This window comes from Hetaerina americana, unplaced genomic scaffold, assembly GCF_022747635.1.
Source record: "Hetaerina americana unplaced genomic scaffold, ioHetAmer1.1.p SCAF_45, whole genome shotgun sequence".
Taxonomy (NCBI): Eukaryota; Metazoa; Arthropoda; class Insecta; order Odonata; family Calopterygidae; genus Hetaerina; species Hetaerina americana.
In genome coordinates, this window is record NW_027287041.1 from 3,769,358 (window position 1) to 3,794,017 (window position 24,660).

Here is a 24,660-nt window from a genome sequence, read left to right on the forward strand (position 1 = left end):
CATATGTCCCCAGCCTGCATTTGCAACAAGAGGCTGGAGGCAGAGATGACTGCATCCATGTCCACTAGCCACGAAATAGACTCGCTCGTCTCCACCAGGGCACAGCCACAGGAGTGATGGGTGTCGGTTCAATGCTCAGTTTGCTGTTGTCTTCATTATTTTTGTCTCCCTCACCTTTTTTTCCTCCTCCTCCTCTTCATTGGTCTCCATATCATCCTTTTTCTCTTCTTCCTTGAGCTAAACTGTCCTGCTCACATCAGAAAATAGGGATTTTGGTGATAGTTGGGATGAAAACCTTGGAATCACAAAGTTTGGTGGTGAATCAGGGCTTCCAAACAAAATTGTGGAAATGGTGAAAATACTACTACCTTGATCAAAAAGTTCCCGGAATTTATTCAGAAAATTAAAAATTCAAGTTTATTCATCTAAATCTATATTGTCCCCTTCAAAGTAATCCCCATCGACTGCAACACACTTATGCCAGCGCTTGATCCAATCCTCGAAACATTTTTTATATTCGGTTTTCGGTATGTCCATCAGTGCTTCCTGCGATTTTTCCATTACTTCCTCTCGGCTGCTAAAATGCGTTCCCCATAATATTGTCCCCTTCAAAGTACGTTATTGTTACTTTTTTGCAAAATGAGTTAGTCCCACATGATTCTCATTATAAATATATGTAAGAGTATTGAAATAAGGATTTATTGCCCTGATACTCTTTATTTCAAATTTAGCACATAGGATTTTAATCAATTATGGCATTTTAATGCTTTTCGATACATTCCTGTTGAAACCCAAATATTTGGGATCGGACTAAGATCATTTATTTCAATCCATAACATCACTTCTCAAATGAGTTTAACAGATAACAAATGAAATGCGAATGCCCTGCTGTAACATTGTTTACTTAGTTTTTTCGCCTGTGTTAAGAAATATTAATACTAGTTCAATAAATGCTAACATATTGTAATATTCCTCTAATGTTAGATTATCCAGTAAATCATTCGGCGTACTCTAAAACCTTCATAACGTGCGATAAACATGAATGTGAAGTATTCAGATTGTTCTTAAATAGTCGCGGTCTGTTGATCAATGTTTTCGGCGACAATAGTAAATTCCAAAAAATGTTGGAACATGCGATAGAGGATCTAATAGATGCCAAAGTAAGTTTAGTTGTCTGCTTTTGGTGTTTCAAAAATTTAATTTGTAAGATATATTAAATGAATTGGTATTAGGTTTATATTCTCTGAACACTGTTGTCTAAACGTAAATTGAAGTTTAGGCGAGAAGAGTTACGTGCATTCTATTGTTAATACATGGTTGTGGCACATTCTATTTGGTGTAGGATGCAAATTATCCCTTTAACTATTTAATGATTTCAACAGTGGATAATTACCATGGTGGAAATATCATGATGATCAGTGCTTGGACTGGACGATGGCATCATAGAGCCAGTCATAGGAGATGACATGTCCAACTGCCCAGAGTAGGATGCAATTAGCTTACTGTTCTCATTAACCTTCCACTTCAACACTTCATTCTCCAGAACAAGCTACTTATTCTGATGCCATTCCCTTTCCAAATTCTCAGACAAATAATTCACTGTCTCTTCTAGTTTCCTTTCTGTGGCCAACTTCCTGTGGAGTTAAGCCTCCAGGTCCTCGATTTGGGCTTGCAAAGCTGTATTGTGTGCAAGTGCACTGTTCAAAGTCTCCCATTTCTGTCAATATTCTTCCGTTTTCTTCCAGTGGTCATGACATTTCACCCTTCATTTCTAATAAATGATTGAGGATGCAATCTAAAAACAGGAAAAAGGAAAAGGAAGGACATTTCCCTTTTTCAAAGAAATACATTTATCAAAGAAGAGATACTGAGATACGAATATTTAAAATAATTTGTAATGAAATCATACTCAAATGACACATTTTTTTTACTGACCATTTAGATTTCAACAGTTCCTCTCTAAAAACAAGTTTAACGACCCATCAACTACGACTTTGGAAGCAAGTTGAAAGCAACTGCTATGGAAGCAAACAGTACAGTTTAATATAATTATCCTCACAAATCAATGCAACAGGACTTCTAGAATATTTTAATAAAAATAGACTTATTCTCCATCAAATATTTATTCAATGAATAACCATATATAAGTTTGCTGTTGTGTAAAATAGTAAAGACATTATTTCACAGTAAAGACATTATTTCACGAAATCAAAGAGAACTTTTCATTAAAAATGACAGGTAAATTAAAATAAATGAATACATTTTTAATATCAATTAAATGATTTCAAGAGTACATAAGGCAAAGTTATTCAATCTGATATGAGCCAAAGTATCAGTCAATTATCTGCATTCTTATGTCTTCCAAAAGTCTTCTCCCAAGGCACAATATGTCCCAGAAAGAATTGAATGTTCAATGGTGGCCATATACTCATGAATAGGTATTTACTTAATATCTATTTACAATTACATGTGCCTTTTTCTGTGCAAAACATAGTAGATTGCACAGAAATGAATTTATTAATGACAATCATGGTATGATTGATGGACAAATATGTGATAAAATTTACATATTGCCATGGAAGCCCTATAATTAATTCATGCTTAGGAAATCCAAATATTAAAGGTATAATTGTTGGAGTTAATGATGAAATAGAAGATTATTATTTAAAAAAATGAATTTTTAATTCCTACAGGATGAAATTTTTTCTCTTTAGATTAATGTAATCATGATATACATAATTTTGCTGAGATTTGTCACTTTCTCAATTATTTTTAAATTGAAGAAATTACATAAAACAGGATAATAATATCACTTTGTTACAAAGTTGTTATTAAAGTTTTACAATCCTTTCTATAGAGTGTAATAAGCTCTAGGATCTTACATTTTTATGATCATTTTGCAGAGTGTGTCATCATATGTGAGATTAGATGACAATGCTGAATGAATGCTTTTGAACAGACATTGCACTTGTGAGGCCTTTCACCGGTGTGTGTCTTCATGTGTCTTTTTAGATGATGAGTCAGAGCAAAAGCTCTCAAACAAATGACACACTTGTGTGGCTTTTCACCAGAGTGTGTCAGCATATGTGCCTTTAGTTCACTGCTCTGGATAAAAGCTTTTGAACAGATTTTGCACTTGTGTGGCCTTTCGCCAGTGTGTGTCATTATGTGTGACTTAAGATGACTTTTCACAGGAAATGATTTTGAACAAATGTCACACTTGTGGGGCCTTTCACCAGTGTGTGTCTTCATGTGTCTTTTTAGATGGTTACTCAAAGCAAAAGCTCTCAAACAAATGTCACACTTGTGTGGCTTTTCGCCAGTGTGTGTCAGCATGTGTGACTTTAGTTCACCGCTCTGGGTAAAAGCTTTTGGACAGATGTTACACTTGTGTGGCCTTTCGCCAGTGTGTGTCATTATGTGTAACTTCAAATGACTTCTCATAGCAAATGCCTTTGAACAAATGTCACACTTGTGTGGCTTTTCACCAGTGTGTGTCAGCATGTGGCTTATTAAAGCACCTTTTGCTGCAAATGGTTTAGAACAAATATGACACTTGTGTGGTGTTTCACCAGTGTGTGTAATCATGTGTGACCTCAGATGACTTCCCCGACTGAATGCTTTTGAACAGATGTTGCATTTGTGTGGCCTTTGAACAGTATGTGTTAATATATGATCCTTTAGAACATTTTTATAAGCAAATGCTTTTAAACACACATCACATTTGTACCTCTTTCCATCAGTATGAGTCAACTTGTGCCTCTTTAAGCTACTCTTAATATTAAATCGCTTGCAACATATTTCACATCTGTGTGGTCTTTCTTCAGTGTGTGTCAACATGTGCGTCTGTAAATTTATTTTTTTAGCAAAACCTTTTAGACATAATGCACATTGAAATGGCCTTTCCACAGTATGTGTTGATATGTGCCTTTTGAGTTTACTTAAATTTAGAAAGTTCTTTGAGCAGAATTCACATTGGTGCTTTTTCTTAAGAGCATGCAACAATTTCATATGACTTTCAAGGTCATTTCTTTCCTTAAATACCTCAAAACAAACATCACATCTGAATTGCATCACCTTGTTAAGGTGCAAATTTTTTACATGATCTTGAGGAAGGTCCCTTTTTTCAAATACCTTTGTGCAAATGTCATACACATTCAGTTCAGTGGCTGATGCATTTTCTCCTGTATTATCTTGTTTTTGGTAATCATCTGAAACATTTGAAGGATAAGGCAAAGTAGATATTCATTTAATAATATATTCCTGCAATAATAAAAATTGATTAAACCGGTTTGGATAAACATATAAATGTAAATAAATTGTTATAGGTATGCCTGCTCACATATGTGTGCATGAATTTATACAACCAAATGTGTAGTCTTTTCCTGTAGAAAGTCATCTATGTGTGTATGTTATCAACTTCAGCTAGGCTGAAATCTAAGGAATAAAATATTTGTCATTACCTAATGCTGACTTGAATTATGCCTTCGAGCACATTTTGTTTTACCTTCATCAGTGTCAATGTGCTTTTTTCAGGGCAGTGGGAGTGGAGAATTGATATCATGCTATTATTTTTCAAAATGTTTTTGCAAATTTTTCAAAAGAGAAGGGTATGAGCCCAATTTGGCTGCAATAAAGTATGCAAACCTTTTTTTATATGCGAAAATTCAGAAAAATCCTCCAAAAAGTTACCGAAGTTAATCAATGGTTCTGTGATGATCTTCACCAATGAGTGCATTGTACTGTCATCAGCTGCTGATATTGAAGGGTAGCCTGAATGGGATTGGTCTTTCGAATTGAATTGGTTGTCAAAAGGATAAATCATTCATAGACTCTGGGTTTCCTTAAAAGAGTTTTGTATAACAAGTCTTGAGCATTAAAAATGCTTCCAAGGCCAATTCACCCAATGGGAAATAAAATTATACTGCAGTGTTTTACTCTGGATAGTATACCATCATGTTTTCTGCCAAAACAAATAATGTTCCACTGAAACAGCTCTAATTGAATACTGCATCACAATTTCTGTAAACTTTGGGTCCTCCTTTGTTTATCTGCAAAATTTTACTCTTTCTGTTGTTATGTCAATTGCTTATTTCACCCATCATGCTTAATCAATAAGAACCTTATCCTTTGTAAGTACATAAAGTTTGTACTAAAATTCACTCACAACATCTTCAATATCTGCCTAATAAAAAACGGACACAAGCAGTGTTATTTTGCTTGGTAATATTTTATTGATTGGATTTAAACTCATATTACTGAGCAAAAAAAAGGAATATAGCATAGCCTTTAAGTAAAATGAACTCAGTTTTTTAATTGCAAATAAACAACCAATAAAGGAAACTATCTAATAAAAGGGTTTATAATTGTCTCACATAAATGTTCCGCATGGGTTTACTTAGTGTTACCCTGATACCAAAACCATTATTTTTTATGCAAGGACTTCAAAAAAATCAAGAAGAATATTTCTGAAGCATTAAAAAGCACACAGGAAAGGAAATATATCATTTAAAGAATGATATATTTTTCTCGGTAAAAAGCCTTTTTATCATCAAGGAAATTTCATATTGATGCATTTAATATATGGAAGAAAATAAATCAATAACAATGATATGACATTATTAAGAAAAAAATAAGATTAGGACTAAGAAAATGTAAGTATGCTGCAGTTAACATGAAGTTGTGCGATTAATTAGTTTTAGTTATCCTATATATCTTAGGATTTCCAGATGATTCCAACTATTCAATGATTGCGTTGGGAAGATAAATTATATAGCTTTCTTAGCTAAAATATAATGAATTACTTAGTGGCAGATTATTTTTGCAACTTATTATGATAAATTATAATTAACTCGATATGCATTTTTCAGAAGGTATTTAATTAAAATTATTTTTAGTATCATGAAAAAACTAATTAATCAAATTTTTACAACAAATTTTTGCAGCATTAAAGGTATCCTGTATGTGTCATAGCTTATCTTGATAACTTATTGACAAGATCAATCGTGAGGCAGTGCGATGTAATGACCTTAAATTCAATTATTTCAAAAAATTAATTTTCCTTACTTTTGATTTGGTTTCATTGAATGACTTATGTATACTTTTACAGACTAAAATAAAAAATATCAACTTTCGGCAAAATTTAATCAAGCTAACCAAGCCAATTGTCTATTTTGCCATACCAAAATATCCCATGAGGACCTTAGGGTAAAATTAAAAGGCACTAAACTAACTCTCATCTTGGGATCATAGATTTTTGTGGCATTCAGATGAAAGACTTCTCATTCTCAGGATATCACCATGCAGGTTATTTCTATGACAACAGTTTAGCCTGTGTTTCAATGAGCAACTTCAGGTTTAAGTAAACCAGATCAGGTAACTTTGCCATGAAGATGCTCATTGAAACACAGGCAAAACTGTTGTCAGAAAAAAACCTGTAGGAGGACATCCTGAGATGGAGAGTCTTTTTCCAATCTTAATGTTTCATCAAATCCATTGTGTAGACTTTATAAATAAATAATGAAATTATGCATGTTAATTTTTTAAAAAGCTTAATATTTCTCACAAATGCTTTGGTGAAAGGTGAAAACCAGATATTGAAATGGGGAATGGTTGTTTTGGGTTATTTCAGTTATCATTCTTAACTGATAAAATCTAAAATAAAAATATTCAATCAAAACAAAAGAAAAGGCTTAAAATACAGCAAGATTAATAAAAGATCTAGTCTGAGTCGCTAAATAAATAATATAATATACATTTATAAATCATTCTAAAAGCAATGATATTATAAACATCTTTTTTGCAAATTATCAAACTATTTTAAATGGCCTTTCTGTTATTTTAAAAACAATTTTAAAAAATTAACCCAGTTTTTCCAAAAAACCTTAGTAGTACTGCAAGAGTTAATCTCCAATGGTTATATTACACCAGACAGTAGAAAAAGTGAAGTGTCAGCACAGTCCTTAGCTCTCCTTACCTTGTTCCTGCAACACCTCCCCTCCCAGTCTTACTTCCATCTGAGGAATATCAGCATCACAATCATCCTTAATATCAACTTCTTCTTCAGGGGGTATATTTATTTCTGCATTTTCCAAAGGATCCTGCAAGATCAAAGAAAAAATATCACAGATTTTCAGGATATCATGAAAAATATATTTGCTAGACATGTTTTTTTTTGAAGATAAAAAAATTGTTAACTTGTTTGCAACATAATAAATATTTTAGCTGATAGCTCATGAAAAAAATCCCCTAAGTAATTATTTGCTCGATTCTATCCTTTTTTTGACAAACCAAAGAAGAACACTGTAGATGTACAGTATTTCACACTAATTGTTCTGTAGTCTTCATATGATATGACCTTTAACTTATTTGGAAAGGAACTAAAACTTATCACAAAACTTTTTATGGCCAGATTCCATCCTCACACCCACTATTAATCAGTCTATACACTTTTTCTCTCATATTTTCCAAAACTTTAGGTAATTCTGCAAACATTGTCTATCCATTCCATCTTATTTAACTTAATCTGCTTTAAAGCCCCTTCTATGCCAACATTGGATATGCCTGGACCTAAGCTATCTTCCTCACTGTAAGCTTACTTTTTCATGCATAAACTTGGATACCTTAGGTCTTATCCATTCAGTTCTTTTTATGTTCTTTCCAAATGTCTTTATCTAAGTCAAGTTTTTTTACTGTGCTACCATGTTGGCCTAAGTTCTGTAACAAATGGTTTTTCACATATTTCCTTTCAATTCTCTTGGATCTTTTCTATGTCAGCCATAATCATGCTAAATTTATCTCTGATTGTTTGAATAGATCTTTCATTCTTACTTTCTGATAATGATTTAACTTGCTGAATAGTACTTAAATATTTCTCATATTCTGTAAACTTACCATATACTTGCATAATCCTGAGAACCCTTATTTTATAAGCTAACAAAAATTCAGAAAACCAATAACCTCCAAATATAATGTGAAGAGTCAACACCAGCTGTACTCTTATAAATGGGCAAAGGATGGTTGAGGGAAATTAGAGAAAATATAAGCAGTAAATCTTTAAAAATATACAAATAACTGAATATAACCAATAAGAAATAAAATAAAAAACTAAAAATAATTGAAATAAATCGATACCATAAATGGTTAGTACAATTAAATGGTAGACTGCAAAATAATCACGTACTTTCTAGCAATCATATTCAATCAAGACTTACAAGAAGTTCCCTCTATACCAGTGACCTATAAGTCATTTATTATCAAATAATAAAAACAAAAAAATACAAACTGTCTAGCTTGGATGTACTTAGCAGCATTGATCCTTGCTTGCCACATATACTTATACTATCAGGGCTTACAAGAGGTTTTTCTATGCGTCCGGGGCATACTAATCACTCATCTTGAAATAAAATTAAAAAACATAATAAATGAAAAATAATCATGCACTCTGTACCTTCTGTAGATGTACTCAATCACATTAATCCTTGATAGTCTTAAGCACTCACAATCAATCAGGGCTTAAAAGAGGTTCCCTCTGCATCAGTGGCTAATCAGTCATACATAATATAATTATTAAGGCAAAATAATTACAAACTCTATAGCATGAATGTATCAATCAGCATCGATCGTTGCTTGTCGCATGTACTCACTAATCACATAAAATGAAATGAAATTAAAAATTATAAAAAATGAAAAATAATTACCTCCCCTCTAGCTTGGATGTACTATATTGCAGTGATCCTTGCTTGTCTCAAGCACTCACATTAGATCAGGGCTTACAAGAGGTTTTCTCTGCACCAGTGGCCCATTAGTCAGAAGTAATATAATAATAAAAACAAAATAATTACAAATTATTTGGCTTGGATATATTAAGCACCATCGATCCTTGTTAGTCTCAAGCAATCATACTCTATTGAGGCTTACAAGAGGTTTCCCTCTGCGCCAGTGGCCCACCAATCACTCACTTGCTTGGGTATGCGAAGATGCCTTAACCCTTGCAAAACTTACTCAATTACCCACAGGTCTACAGTGGAATCTCTTCTGATGTTACATCCTGTGACTAGACCTTTGTGAAAGGGTAGGAGGAGTGCCGGGAAGCTCATGCAGAGTAATGCCATTACCATTAAGGATAAAAAATATTGCAAGACCTCAATTTTTGAAAGGGTCTTTGTAAAATGCAGTGAATGCATATGCCAATCTATTTATGGGTAAACTTTAACATAAGTTTTCTCATCAAACAAACACTCAAACTGTACTGTCATGTCTTTTTCTTCTCCTTTTCCAGTATCTTTCAATTCATCTATATCTGACTCTAATATAACTTTCCTATCTATCAACATTCACACATTGAAAAATAATTTTAACTCAGTCTGAACGAAACTTACCAACTATCAACAATGAATTGATTTCAACTGTGGCCTTCCATCATGTACAAAACCTTTCATCCCCTTCTCACTGTGTCTATGGCTTCTGTTTCTACAAGAACACTTCCCGCCAGATAAAAATACATGGACCAGCTACTTTACTGTCACAGAAAATGTGGTTACCCTGAAATACTGCTGAATAGTAAAATTCTCAAACCTTCAACCCGATATACTCCTCTCATTGAACCAAACTGCCTGAAGAGCCCTTACCTTATCATCACTTCTTTATCCAAATACCATAAAATTAAACAATCTGTGAACTTAGCCTTTACTGTATCTTTGGCCCTGCCAAGTACATTAGTCAACTAAACATCACCATTTCCCTTTTCATCATAACCAATACTATTTATTCAAAACCATCATGATCCTTATCTATCCCATCCTTAATCAACCTGCTTCCTACTTCCAATTTTTGATGACCACTTCTCTGTTAAGGTGATTAAAAACCTTACAAAACCATCAAGCAACAGACAGATAGATCTGAGAGATCGCACATATCTGAGTGTTCCTGTCATTTAAGGCTTTCCAGCCTATCCAAGCCCACTGAATGCATCGAATACCTGGCTACAAATAATAAATTTTTGTTTCATGGAAAGAACAAATAATATGATTTCTATGTAGAGATGCTAAAAATAATAAAGAAGGGAACAACTAAGTCATCCCAGCAAACACCCAGCATATCCACAATTCTGACTTACCTGAACAGTCATTACGTTGCACAGGCTGTCTATTTCCTACTCTGAAAATTAAATCCTGCCCTAATTTTCACGCAAACCTAATACATGTAATGCTACATAATAGCCATTATCTATCCTAACACTTTGATTTGCTATAGAATCCTGGGCATATCTTATCTCCTCTTAAAAAACTAACAAATCACTTCTACATTTATCAATTTGAATACACCACCTATATCAAGAGCAGAAATTCAATGCTTTTCTCATTTTCATTTGAATAGCATTGCATATGCAGACCATTGGGATAATGCTATACAGCAAAAAACAGTAGTCTTCTTTCTAAACACTAATACCAATAAATAATTACTAATACTAATAAAAATTAAGTAAATAGCATGATATTTACAGCAAATTTACAGTAAATACAGATTGCTGGTTGGCGCACAATAACTGATGTCCTGCTGTTTCCACAACTTGGAGAGCACTGAATCTGAATTTGAGGCATAGCTTAGAGTCCCTCTTACTTACCAACAGTGACTCAATTCCACTCCTTATAATAGGAGTGGCATGGGAAATGTGATTGCATTACTTTTGGAATACACCCTGTATATATGGGAGAGCATTTAAAGCAGACTCATCCTGCGTCTTATCGACCGAGGGCATTATGGTTATAAATTTGACCCTATACACAAAATCTGGGAGACAAAATTTATGTTACGTGATCTTTGCCCAATCAGTCCGAGAAAATTAAAATGTTCATTACATCTGTCGATGATAACACCACTTTGAGCCGGAAGAGAAAATTTGATCTAAAGTGTAGATTGATAATTATGCTCCTGAAATGAATAGATGCACTCACCAAATGGCTTGAATCTTCATTGTCCGACCAATGACTGTCACCTTCCTGCATTGATGAGCCAGTATCAATTTTCAGATGAACAGAGCATCCACTGGTAGTATCAATTTCTTCTTTGACAATGATCATGTCATCTTGGACATCTAACTCACTGCTGTCGACAGCATCACTGGCGATGGTCTCGTCTTCAATCTCTTCCTTTATCTCACAAGGAAACTAATTCAAAGCATATAAAAATCATGATTTAATAATGGTATTTAATTAACATTTAAAAATAAATGATTCATGGCAAAAATCGTTTTGGCCTAACTTGGTCATGTAATTCTAGCTTGAAAACAATTTTGGTATCCACTATTTTGCAAAAAAATTAACAATTATGAATTCAGGTGCTTAAATTGCATGCATCTACCATTCATTCAATGGAATAAACATTATCATATGATGGTTCACCATTTCAGAGTAGGTTTCAGAGGAGGTAAGAACAGAGCCTTTGAAACCCATTGCATTTCTTAACCATGCCAAAGTGAAAAACCATTAAGACACTAAAAAATTAAGGCACTTTCAAGACACTATAAAAATAATATTAATTTGCAACATTGAATTGGTTATGACTGCAATGGAAAACAGCTCAATTCACTCACCTGAATATTCACTTCATTGCAATTGTTAACGGCCATCAAATTCACTCCATGGGAGGGTGAATATGGGTTCTTCATCTCAACTGATGCTGTTCCCACCGAATGTACAACAGATTCACTGGTAATACTCGATGCCCACACTTTGTCAGATGTACCATCAACCATATCCTCTCTAGGATTATTATTGTCTTGGGTCAGGACATCACTCACCTCCTTATAAACAATAAAAACAGTAATCAAATTCAGTCAGTTTGGTAGGTGATGGTAGCATTCACCCAATACTAAGTCCTTCAAGGCATTATGTTAAATTCACCTATTACCGTGGACCCCATTAAGAAGTATAAGGGAATCGAACCCAACCCCACTGTTCGGTAGTGTGAAAATGTCAAATAAGAATGGTTCTTGAATGATTTGAATTATTTTATACATAGATATGACAGGGCGTAATGAAAGGATGTTCAAAAAAATGATCGCATTTACTTTGACATGGAGCGAAGTTAGGAACAGTGCGGGAACATGGTCATTGAAGATGCAAGATCATTAAAATAAAAGATAGGATGCTTTTGCATATGTCGGTTTGGGAGTGGTGAAATGAACAGTAATTTAAACAAAATTACTTTTCCAAGCTTACATACTCAAATAGTGCACATTTGTGCAACACATCATAACGCCTGTGATTGATAACAAAGTTATCAATTACAGGCATTATGAGATACGGGAATGAATTGTACAGCATATAAATCAACACAGATGCAACGAAATATATTCTTTTGGGGCAAGATATGATTTTGTTACATCTTTCAAATTAATGGATGCAACTGACCTCTTGTCGATTAGTTAACCAGCCGTCCGTCACAGGATTGCTCCCCTTTTGGATACGATTGTAGTAAACAAACAGACACTCTGCACATCGATTCTTAAATAGCCGGAATTCCGTAAGCTTCTCGATGCAGGTCGAACAAATCAACCAGGGATAATTTGCATCCTCCACAACCTGATAAAATACATCAAAACAATATTTTGACATTATAATGCTGAAATCTACTCTTGTCTACTAATCACTATAGTTTTCCCCAATACCTTACGTATTCTTTTTCCCCAATACCTTACTAATTGATTTTAAGTACAACGAAGATCTTAAAAACATATTTTAGAAAGGACATCGCACATACAATGCACTTACTTTTACATTTATCAAATCCTCTATAGTGTTTTCCAACATAAATTCCGATTTATTATTCTTATCCAAAATGTTTATCAGAAGCCCACCACTGTTTAAACACAATCTGCATACCAAAAAATCAATTTTATCACACATTATGAACGTTTTAGATTACGCCGGATGATTTACCGGACAATATAACGTTAAATATATAGATATCTGTCAAAAATTACGTGAAATAGTTCGATTACTAACACAACAGTACAACACAAGTGCTACGTCAACTTGCGATTGGCATTTCATCCTTCTTATTTTTTCTCCAACACAGTAGTTCATGTGCAAGAGCAAAAGGGTCGATAAAAATGACCGACTCTTTGGAGGGAGTGGATCACAATTCCGCACATTACACAAGTAGACGAATCCCACCCGGTGAATCACGTCTAATCCAGTAAGAGAGTGAATAAAAGGCGGAATAGGTGTTTTTCTTTCACAATTTACTAGAATTAGTGTTCAAAATCGATAAAACAACCTTAGTAAACAAAACATCTTCCCAGCTGGGCACTTGCGTTTCGATCTTCATCTGTTCATTTTATTTCAGGTATTTCTTGTAAATCAAAGGATTTATACGAGAAGAGTCGACCTTTATCTGGGTCAGAACATATGATCATTGGAAATTATTTTACGTATCACGTAACATTGACAGTTAAAATTACCTTAAGCTTATTTTGAGATCTTAATTATCTGATTAACCATAACAAACTACGTTTAATGTTAACTTGACATCAATTCACATCGCCAGAAAAAGATTCAGTTCGTCAAAGTCCCGTTCCTACGGGTCGAAGAATTATTTTGATGTTTATTCAGATAGGATTAGAAAGAAAAGTCGGTAACATTGAACTTGTAATATTTTTAATACACTATATTTCTACAACGCACAATAACTTTCGCTTGCATAAATACTGGGTTATTCTTACATTTAGCCACCGTAAGCAAAACGTATCTGAATCTTTTGATCCAGGTCTATCAAATGAATGATCGGAACATATTAGTCCTCTTTAGTTTTTTCGATTTGTATATAATACCAAAGAATGCCCGTGATTCTTCACTAGCTAATAAAATTATATAAAACGGAATTATTTTTCCTTCCCTTTATTACTAGATTACATTAAAATACCCACACATATATCTGATCGAATTAAGATCCGTTTTTCCATATCACTCAATTCCTTTGCATTTTAAAGAGAAAATATCTAAAGAGTGTGACAGATGCAGAACGGAATGCAAGTGTCCAGCTGTTGAGTTGTTTACTTTGAGTTATCGCCTGTTTTAATAAACTTTAGTTCTATTTCAAGTAAACTGTGACATATTGCAGAATTGTTTTGGGTAACATTGTAAAATAAATTATTCGGAATAGTCTAAAACTTTCTTAATGTGCGATAAAGCCGAATTTGAAGTGCGCAGATTGTGTTGAAACAGTCGTGGACTGTTGATCAATGTTTTCGGCGATAATATTAAATTACAAATCATGCTGCAAAAGACTATAGAAGATTTAATAGATTTCAAAGTAAGTTTAGTTGTCTGTGTTCAGTGCTTAGAATGTTATGTGCGTAAAAAATCTTATACGAGATAGAAGTTCGTTTGTATGTCGCGTACACTCTTTCGTAAAATAATGGTGATATTAAGACCAGAAGATTTAGTGCGTTATTTGGTAAATATCTGTTTATGAAATATTTAATCAGGTTGTGCAGGATGAAATTCATCCCTGGTTGGTGTGTTCTTTCTGCATGGAGTTACTGACTGAATACCGGCTATTTAAGCGTCGATGTGGGGAGTGTTTGTCTGTTTTCTATGATCGCATGAAAAAGGGGTGCAATTTTAAGACGAAGGAGGGGATAACCAATCGAGAGGAGGTCAGTTGTATTTATTAAATTGAACTGTATCAACAACGAATACTATATTCCTCTGCGAAAACGAATCTGCGGGAAAAGAATTTTGTCATCACCAAGGTCATGATCAATGCCAGTTATTGTTAAGTGTTGCGAAGATACCCAATCCTAAAAAGGGGTAAAATGAAAGTTTCTAAATTTTATATTCTAGGAAAATTTGTAACAAGAGATAACTTTCCTCGTTTTAAAAAGTTAAAAAAAACGGACATGTATTCTATAATATTAATGCATTAAATTGAACAATATCAAAAACGAATACAGCTTTGAGCTAGAGGGAATCTTTTATTGCATATTCTCTGGAATGGATTTGGAAATGTTTTCTTGAATATAATAAGTAATCTTACTGATAATCTTCTGAGTCACCTGGAATAACTTTTCCTTGTATTCAAATACATATTTTGGTTTTGGTTAGTCATTGCCAAGTTTGTTGATGACTATCCGCTGTCTCTCTCCTGCAGAACTCAATTTCTTTCTCCCTACAGGCATTAGTTGCGCATAAACCATAGTCTCCCTCGTCATCACCATCTCTTCCATTGCACAGTATTGCATATCTCTCTGCAGTCACTATCAAGGGTTTCCCTGAGTGAAACATACCCTATTATGTCTTCTATGTGATGGTATATTATGTCAATTTATTCCTCATGATTGCTCAGAGGCATTAAGACCTGTTCAATAATCAAGTCTGTCAGTTCTGTGTACTTCTACCAATGGTATTCTATCTTTTGCTAGGTCTATGTTGATTAGGCTTATATTTACTTTTTCATTTCATAATTTGACCACCCTGATATTTAATTTTGCATATTTGGTGGTGTCAATGTCCATCAATGACATTCCCTCATACTAAAGGTTTTTCCAATGAATTGAGAAGGGTTTTATTAAATGTTATCAAGGCAGGATGTTTCTTTGCTTTTTAAATGGGATTAAGAAGAAATATAAGTGGTAGATTGAGGTGTGATCCTCAGGTGATAGATATTGAATCGCCAACTGGGAGACTTCAATTGGATTTGTACACACACCGCTATGGTCACTCTATATCACGGACTTCAGCATTTTCAATCTTATTTTGTTACCAGATGTAATCCTGAAAAATCATTGGTGGCACAGGGAATGAATTTATCTACTCCTAATTATTAATACACTTGTAATGGCTGAATTTCACATAATGACATGTAGGGGTTAAAGTTGGGTGAACTATAACATTAACTGCCGAATGAAGGTTCCCATTGATTGCAGTGTTAATGGTTTATAATGAGGAGGGTGATGTCCTGAGCAATGACAACAAAGGTGCATAGAGGCTAGGATATGGTTTGTGGTACGTCATGCAAATTGTTGACATTCAGTAGTGCTGTAGCATCTCATATCATTCGCCTTGAACAGAAATAATTGATAGAGATGTCAATTATTTCGTGAGCACTTGCAAAAATTGGATTACCACTAATAATTACAACAAAGTATTGATCAAGGTTAAAGAATTGAGCTATTATGCAATGCAGTGAAAATAAATGTTGTTTCACAAAGTTTATTACCAAATTATCTTAAAGTGATTAAGTGTTTTACTGCTGTTTCTAGTATTTGCTTAACTGGAAAGATGTATTGTCCTGATGCTTTTATTTGTAAATGTGTATCATCTGCCATTATGATATTATAACCTGTTTATGCTTTCCATTAGTTGCCCACTGAGAATCAGAAAGACTTCGAGAAGGATGCATTCGCCTTTGACACTGTTGGCAGTAGTGCCGTGAATGTCCGAGATGACTTTCTTATTGTGAAAGAAGAGGCTGAGACTTTTAGTGGATGCTCTTTTGCTCCAGAAAAGGATGTAGAACTGCCAATGGTTGCATCAATTCAAGAAAGTGAAAATCATTGGTGCAGTAATGTGGAAGCAAAGAATTTGGTGAGTGTCTATATATAATGTTGTGTGTATGTATAATAATGTGTACACAATTAACCATCTGCATATTACATCTAGCCTATTTAAGGTAAAACTTTCCTTGCAACAATTTCAGAATGTAAAAATCATTTGCATTGATTGGGATTTGAACCCTGATCCCTCAATATCCGGTAGAGTTCTTTAGCCACTTAAGCTACTGAGGCGTCCTCTTAAACTCTGAAATTTTTAGGCTTTTAAAGGAACAAGATGTTGTTTTGAATTATGGTGCATACAATGTCACAGGCATTGATATTTGTGCACAATGTGCCACATCCCACAAGGTTAAAGCCAACTTTATACACTTATGGTGTTAATACATTGACAAATTTCAACGACACTGGGGGAGTTGCCGCTACAATCTGAAATTTTTGCATTGAAATGCAAATTAGCAGATGACTCTGTTAAAAGTTACTTTTGCGGCATCTCTCTCAGGTTCTTTGGAATAAAACTATCCTGTTTATTTTCTTGAAAACCCTCTTTTATCTTGATGGTTGCACTTGGTTGTTTGTTATCCTTTCATTCCTCTGTATGTTTTTTGACCATTAGGCAATTCAATTCCTATTCTCCTTTTTGCAGAAGTTATTAGGAGAATATTAATACTTCCATTAGTCATTATTGTTCTCTGAAAACACATCTCTCTCTGTAATGAGATCTCACTTTATCTGTAATGTTCGTCTTTCAGGACCCATTGAAAGATAGAGATGATTCATTATCCTTTAATAAGGAAGTAGATATTAAAGAAGACTGTCATTTTGACATTCCTCAGGACCCATTGGAAGATGGAGGTGTTTCATTATCCTTTAATAAGGAAGTGGTTGTTAAGGAAGACTTTCTTTTCGACATTCCTCAGGACCCATTGGAAGATGGAGATGTTTCATTATTCATAAATGAGGAAGTGGATTTTAAGGAAGACTGTCATTTTGACATTCCTCAGGAGGATAAATTCCTGGGAACGAATCTGTTGCAGGAACAAGGTAAGGTCTCATGCCTATTAGTTTTTCACTTTGCTTTAGGCAAGACCCTTTCATTGCCCTCAGTGTTTCCTATTCAATGAGATAGAACTGTTATTGTGTATACCAACAGTATATGTTAAAACCAAATTTCAAGGAACTTGTTAATCTTCCTTATTTGTAAAAGCCAAAAGCCAATGCCTTTGATAACTGTTTATTCTCTTTTTTAACATTTTGTGCAATCATAGTGAAGTTTATTTTTCAAGATGTAGTCTGCATGCATGCCAATTTGCAAGTGTTGTGGACTAATGCCATTGGATGAGCAGCACTGTGAATCCCCTAATCCTGCTTCCCTTGGGTTTATCCTAACAGTCCACCTTCTCTCCAAAAATAACACTTTCTATTATGTTTTTCTTTCTTTCCAATGACTATGATACAAAGCCACACAGAGCCAGAGCTTAATGATCCATTCAACAAAATATTAATGGTTTCAATTCCCTAATACATCCATTCCTCAGCACATACCCTAGGTTGGTACCAGGGGATTTCATGAATCAGGGAGATGGATCTATCCTTAAAGATCTCTAGCTTATCCTCAAACTTGATAGTTCCCTCTTCAATCTTTTTCCTAATTGCTCCTTGTTAACTTTCAAATGCCCTACCAACTTATCACACCTCAAATCCAACAATCCCATCGTTAACATCTCAACTTTTCCATTAATAACTCGCATTCCTTGCAGTAAAATTATATGTAAAATATTTGTTTTAAAAACCAGAATCTCACCCATATCCCATACAGTTTTTAACCTTCTCACCAATTACCTTCTCATCATGACCTCCAATAATGTAGTTTATCTTCTGAATCACCAACTTTGCCATTCCCTCTAATTTTGGACAGTGTGTCACATCCCTCAATATTAGACTTAATAATCATGTCCGGCCTCATGCAAGGTATTTACAATGATTGGGATGTTCCCGAACCCAGATTTAATTCTTCTCTACATATACAGCTGAATAACAAAGAACCATACTTACATAGTAACAGTTGCTATCCATATCAAACTAAATGGTCCTTTCTTATTACCTATCCATAAAAAGATAGAATCTGTAATTACCCAGACCATTGAGATAGTTTCCTTTCAAATCTACACTATGCCCCTTTCAAAAGGACCTCTCTTCAACCAAATCCTCAGATTTATACAGAATAATAAATAAGGCATATATAATCATTACTTTTGGAGACAAATATTTAATGGTGATTTTTTTCAATTTCGCAGATCCTTCACACATGATAATCCCCTCCACTCCCAATACCTTCCATCAATTCCTTCATCCAATTTTTACTTTAGCATATCTCACCATACCTATCCCTTCCATCCAGCATCCTCAGACCCTTCTGTAAAAATGATTTCCTTAGTTCCTTCTGTCCCTTCCTTAAAAAAGTTTCTTGCAACTTCTCTTCACGTATAAGGGCAGTTCAATAAGTATCCATGTTAGAAATGAAGCCACCACATTTCAAAAATATTTTTTTATTTTTCAACATAGTCCTTTAGAAATATACACATCTGCCAACATCGCGGCAATTTTTTAACCCCTCCAAAAATAGGATTTGTCAACATCTCCAAAATATGCCTATGTCTCAGCGATAACTTTATCATTTGAGCTGAATTTTTCATATCTTCATGTTAGGAAATATAAGAAAGGCACAGGTAGCTCAGGTAGATCAGGTGAATAAGAGGGATGGGCCAGGAGTTTGTAATGTAGCTCATGCAGTTTGGTCGACATCTTTAGATCAGCTAGTTGTCCACAATAGGCAATTGTGGCAACCATTGTGCTGACAATTTTTTCATCCCATACTTATCATGTGAAATATTGCCATTCTGGTCGACACTCCCATGGCCGCTGCTATTTTGTGCACTATGAAGAGCCATGGTGTGGACTTTTTGAATAATTTTCTGGGTAGCCATGTCTGCTGGGTGTCCTGGTCACTCTTCATCAAAACAGATGTTTGTCCACATTAAAATTCATTCAACCAATATTTAACTGTGATCATGGTTGGCTAAATTTCCCCATAAACAGCAACCAACTTTGCTTTTATCTCCTTGCATTTCTATCCATTCAAATACACAAAGTGAATTACTGAATAATACCGCTCTTTTTCCATCTCAGCAAAAATCACAAAACATGTCTTTCTCAAATGGCTGCCAAATTCAAACTAACCTTTAAATCAGTCTGAAATTTATTTCCCCATCATTTGATAGATGGCAGCACACAATGAAGACATATACTTCCTTCAGAAAGGCCCTTTGTTATTAAACACCGGTACTTATTGAACTGCCCTCATTCAGGATAGATATAGATGTGTACCTATATGTATGTGGTTAATCATGAAATACATACATATGTTACCTGCATGTTTATATATGTTATATATATGTATATATACTGTGTATATATATATATATATATATATATATATATATATATATATATATATATACAGTATACATACATATATATAACATATATAAACATGCAGGTAAGTGGTTAAGAGGTTAATTTGTTAACTGTAATGAACATGAAAGTTGGTTCGCTAGGTAGCAGTAGGGCTCACCCAGTACTAAGCCTGACTGAAATTCACACATCAGGGAATGGGAGCCAGTCCCTTTCCCTGTTCCAGAGAAAAGACTTGGCAAGCCAAGACAAAATTACAGTTATTTAACAGAAAAAACAATCTGTATGCTTCATATAATATGCCATAGCCAAAACTAGTGAATAACATAACCCTAAGTTCACTGACATATGTTCATTGCCATATCAATGGTTATTGATTTATTTTTTACTTTTGATCAATAGCAGAAGCATGAAAGTTGTATTTTGACCTTTTAAAGAATTTCTTTCCTTAATGATTCGGGTTCAGGGAAGGTTCTTTTTTTCTTCTCAAAGTTCCTGTCAAAAATATATTTTCTTAAAAAATAAATATCCTTAATTAACACTTCTGAAAAAGTTTTGCAAGACAACATGGAAACCCCTTTTTTTAAATAATTCCTTTTTATCATTTTTTGCTAAACAAAAAGTAATCAATATAATAAGTGTCCCATATGTTTAATTGGGAAATCATGTAGCACAGGATAAGGATATGACCCCTTAATAATACTGCGCTTATAATTGGTTTCACATAATCATATATAAGGCTTGGTTGTTAGGAGAATTAAACCATCACTAACTAAATTGACCATTTTTTTCATTAATTAATTGGTCATGATTGAACTCATGATATTATTCATCGCTAAGTATTGTCATTTTCATAGATCCCATTTTACTTTTTTTAGTTTAGCCTTTTCAGTGACTGTTGTTTTACTTTGTTCCATTTGTTGAAAGAAGTAGAATGTTATGTTTTTAATTTAATTTTCTGTTCTTTATGTTAAAGAATTTCCTTCTCTATGTGCTATTTTCTTTTCCTGCTTGCTTTTCTTTTAAAGCATAGGAAATATAATTATCCCTTCTGAACATTAATCAACCCTATCCCCTCTTGACTTTTAATACCTACTTGTTTTAAGTCAACAAAAAGGTGTCTGTAGGGTTAAAAAGTCTATTGACATAGTCAACAATAGGGTGAAATTTTGCACAAGGGTCATAGTTTTCATTCAATGGCAGTTAAATTTTATATTATCAACAAGAGGAAATAATTTCTAAAATATTTAAAAATTACTCTTGGATATGATTTTATAAAACCACAGAATTGACCAAAAAGTAACTGTTCACATAAATTGTCCCAAATTTAATGCCATTACCTGACAATACTACCTTGATCAAAAAGTTCCCGGAATTTATTCAGAAAATTAAAAATACAAGTTTATTCATCTAAATCTATATTGTCCCCTTCAAAGTAATCCCCATCGACTGCAACACACTTATGCCAGCGCTTGATCCAATCCCCGAAACATTTTTTATATTCGGTTTTCGGTATGTCCATCAGTGCTTCCTGCGATTTTTCCATTACTTCCTCTCGGCTGCTAAAACGCGTTCCCCGTAATGGTTTTTTAACTCGATTGAACAGAAAGAAGTCACAGGGAGCCAAATCAGGTGAATTCGGTGGCTGTTGGATGGTATTTGTTGCATTTTTCGTCAAAAAATTACGAATAATGATAGCACTGTGCGACGGTGCGTTATCATGGTGCAAAATCCACGAGTTTTCTGCCCACATTTCTGGTCTCTTTCGGCGAATTGCTTCACGCAAACGTCTCATAACGCCCAAATAATACTCTTTGTTTACTGTCTGGCCTTCTGGCAAAAATTCATGATGCACTACACCGTTGTAATCCATGAAAACCGTCAGCATTTCCTTCTTTTTTGACTGAAAACGACGTGGTTTTTTTGGTCTCGGCTCATTTGGTGAACGCCATTCACTTGCCTGATGTCTGGATTGTGTGTCGTACTCATAAACCCACGTCTCGTCTCCAGTAATGATCCTTCTGATGAATGTGGGATCGGATTCAGCCTCGCAAATCATGTCTTTTGCGACGTCAACACGGTCTCTTTTTTGCATGAAATTGAGGTCTTTTGGCACCAACTTTGCTGCTACACGACGGAAACCCAAATCATTAACCACAATGTCTTAGGCGGATCCATAGGCAATGTTCAAGTCCTCCGCTATTTCTCTGATGGTTAATTTGCGGTTATTGACCAACATTTCTTTTACTTTATCAATTTTTTCACCGACTTTCGAAGTCGATGGTCTGCCCTTGCGTTCATCATCTTCGATTGACTCACGACCACTTCTGAACCGCTCGTGCCACTGGTAAACGACCGTTTTTTTAGAAAATCGTTGCCGAAACACTTTTCCAACATTTCCAACGTCCGTGCGCCACTTAATCCGTTTTTTACGCAAAATTTAATACAAGTTCGTAGTTGCAAATTTAAATCCATTTCTGCAATTGCAAAAAATCGCCAACACACACAGAGATAGATGTACTCTTGGCTAAGTAACTTTTGCAAATGTCAAGTTATGACACTAAGATTTAAAGGGAATATCAACAACAGATGTACCAATTTAACAAAAAAAACAGAACTCAAATCGGAACGATGGGAGCGCCACACGGTGGTTATTCCGGGAACTTTTTGAATAAGGTAGTAAACTACTTAAAAAGGTATATATAGAGGCTAAGAAGTATTGAGTCTATCTTTTCGTTGTGAGTACAAGTATTTTAAGTGGACATTCTGGGTAAATCTCATTGAAGTAACTATTAAGGTCATCATTATGTGATGACAGCTACCTTTTTCCTGAGATTTTAGCATTATTGCAGTTGATAAGATACACAGACAGGCTGATGAATTTGTATGATGGCAGACTTAAGCATTTGATTGTAAACCTTCATGCATTAATACAATAAGAATGTATACAAATATGTTTAAATATTATTATTTATGTATAGAAACGTGAATATCCCCACTTGTGATGAAAAACTCGTTTATAACTAGTTATTGATTATCATATTTGTCTTAAAATATTTAGAGAAAGGCCAGAAGCAGGATGGTACTGGGAAAAATGCTGTAAGTAACCTACTGCACTCTTGTCAATTTGCCGTGCAGCTTAAGAAAAGGATAAATTCATATGTGATATTTGCTTGGTAGTATTTAAGTGTAAAAATGACATTGCAAGACATATCAAAGTGATGCACACTCTGGAGAAATATCATCAATGCCAACAGTCCACCAGAAACTTCTTAAGATTGAGTCAACTCAAAAGCCACATGTTAACACATGCTGAAGAAAGGCCATTTAATTGTGGAATATGTTTGAAAAGTTTTTCTCGAAGGTGGATCTTAAAGAGACACCTGTTCACACATTCTAAGGAGAGTCCTCCAAATGTAAGATATGTGTGAAATCTTTTAAGGAGAAACGTCTCCTTGGGAATCATGTGCTGACACATTCAGATGAGAGGCAGCATAAGTGTGATATATGTTCAAAAGCATTCTCAAAGAAAAGAACCCTCAGACAACACATCCTGACACACAATCCTGAAATGAGGCACAAATGTAATGTATGTTTGAAAGAATTTTCTTCCAATGGTCATCTGTAGGCGCATATGGAGACGCACGCCAGTGTAAGACCATACAAGTGTGATATATGCTCAAAGGAATTTACTCACCTTAGAAATCTAGAGTCACATGTTGAGACACACTAATGAAAGGCTCCACAGATACAAAATTGAACCAAAATGAGAACTAATATTTGAAGTGCAATAGAACACTGAGTACTGCAGAAAATGTAAAAAGGTTCTTGCATCAATTCCCTCACATTAACTAGATTCCATTATAATCACTAATATCACAATAAAAATGTCATTGTGTACATGTTATCCTGTTGTGCTGTGATTTTCTCAATAAAATATGATATAATATATCACTTTATACTTTTCCTTTATGATTACATCAATTTATTACAGAACTCTTCCATACATTTACATTAAAATTTCATAATCATCAAATTAGCATTCTTTCAATTTAATGTCATTGTCTCAAGAAGTAAATTTTCATGTTTTTGGTATACTTAACAATGAATTAACCATGAGGCTTCCATGGCCATGTTTTTACTATGTAGCCCTTTAATAAACCGTTTTGGGAAGCTGTGGGAATGGAACTTTCACCTATGCAGGGATAGTTTGAAGGTCAAGAGGCATATATACCTCGTAAAACTTTGAGAAGAAAATTTCAGAGAAATAGCTGTGAAAAGTCTAATATTGATGAAGGCTAGCAATGCAACTTGAAAGATATGTACAGTTTGAGAGAATTCAATCATGGTAATGCTTGCATATGAATGGCTATTAATTTATTTTGGAGGTTTGCTTTAGCGAGAACTTTACGAACCAGTATTGGCCAGAGGAGGTAACTGAAGCATTTAAAGATATTTTTTTTGAGCATTAACCATTGAAAATTCAAAGGAATAGGGGTGGTGGATTTTTAAATAGCAAATTTAGGAAATTTCTTACTGATAGAGGATTAAAATCAACACTTGTATTGGTCCCAACATTACAATGAGTATCCTGAAATGCTAAAATTATATAAAATACTGAACTAAGA

General features: G+C 34.3%; 2 protein-coding genes across 2 annotated transcripts; one reads left to right on the plus strand and one right to left on the minus strand.

Annotated features, from left to right (window-relative positions):
* Positions 1–2,678: 2,678 nt before the first annotated feature.
* On the minus strand, positions 2,679–11,783 carry LOC139693252 (zinc finger protein 83-like). The gene is made up of 4 exons (XM_071591358.1): positions 11,594–11,783; positions 10,956–11,168; positions 6,977–7,100; positions 2,679–4,211 (listed from the first exon to the last, which is right to left on the minus strand). Exons 1-4 carry the CDS (start codon positions 11,753–11,755, stop codon positions 2,893–2,895), a joined length of 1,818 nt encoding a protein of 605 aa, XP_071447459.1. The 5' UTR covers positions 11,756–11,783; the 3' UTR covers positions 2,679–2,892.
* A 2,681-nt stretch (positions 11,784–14,464) lies between these two features.
* Positions 14,465–23,936, plus strand: LOC139693259 (uncharacterized). Its single transcript, XM_071591363.1, has 4 exons — positions 14,465–14,662; positions 16,368–16,592; positions 17,479–17,602; positions 23,094–23,936. The coding sequence occupies exons 1-4, from the start codon at positions 14,537–14,539 to the stop codon at positions 23,210–23,212; spliced, it is 594 nt and encodes a 197-aa protein (XP_071447464.1). The 5' UTR covers positions 14,465–14,536; the 3' UTR covers positions 23,213–23,936.
* The last annotated feature ends 724 nt before the right edge of the window (positions 23,937–24,660 follow it).

Bases quoted from the DNA above. Each gene is read 5' to 3' on its own strand.
- LOC139693259 (XM_071591363.1), top strand. From the start codon at position 14,537: ATGGAGTTACTGACTGAATACCGGCTATTTAAGCGTCGATGTGGGGAG. The intron at 14,663-16,367 runs GTCAGTTGTATT...GCTTTCCATTAG, and splicing joins GGATAACCAATCGAGAGGAG to TTGCCCACTGAGAATCAGAA. The intron at 16,593-17,478 runs GTGAGTGTCTAT...GACATTCCTCAG, and splicing joins ATGTGGAAGCAAAGAATTTG to GACCCATTGGAAGATGGAGA.
- LOC139693252 (XM_071591358.1), bottom strand. From the start codon at position 11,755: ATGGTTGATGGTACATCTGACAAAGTGTGGGCATCGAGTATTACCAGT. The intron at 11,169-11,593 runs GTGAGTGAATTG...GCTTTGAATTAG, and splicing joins GCAATGAAGTGAATATTCAG to TTTCCTTGTGAGATAAAGGA. The intron at 7,101-10,955 runs GTGAGTGCATCT...TTGATCTTGCAG, and splicing joins ATGAAGATTCAAGCCATTTG to GATCCTTTGGAAAATGCAGA.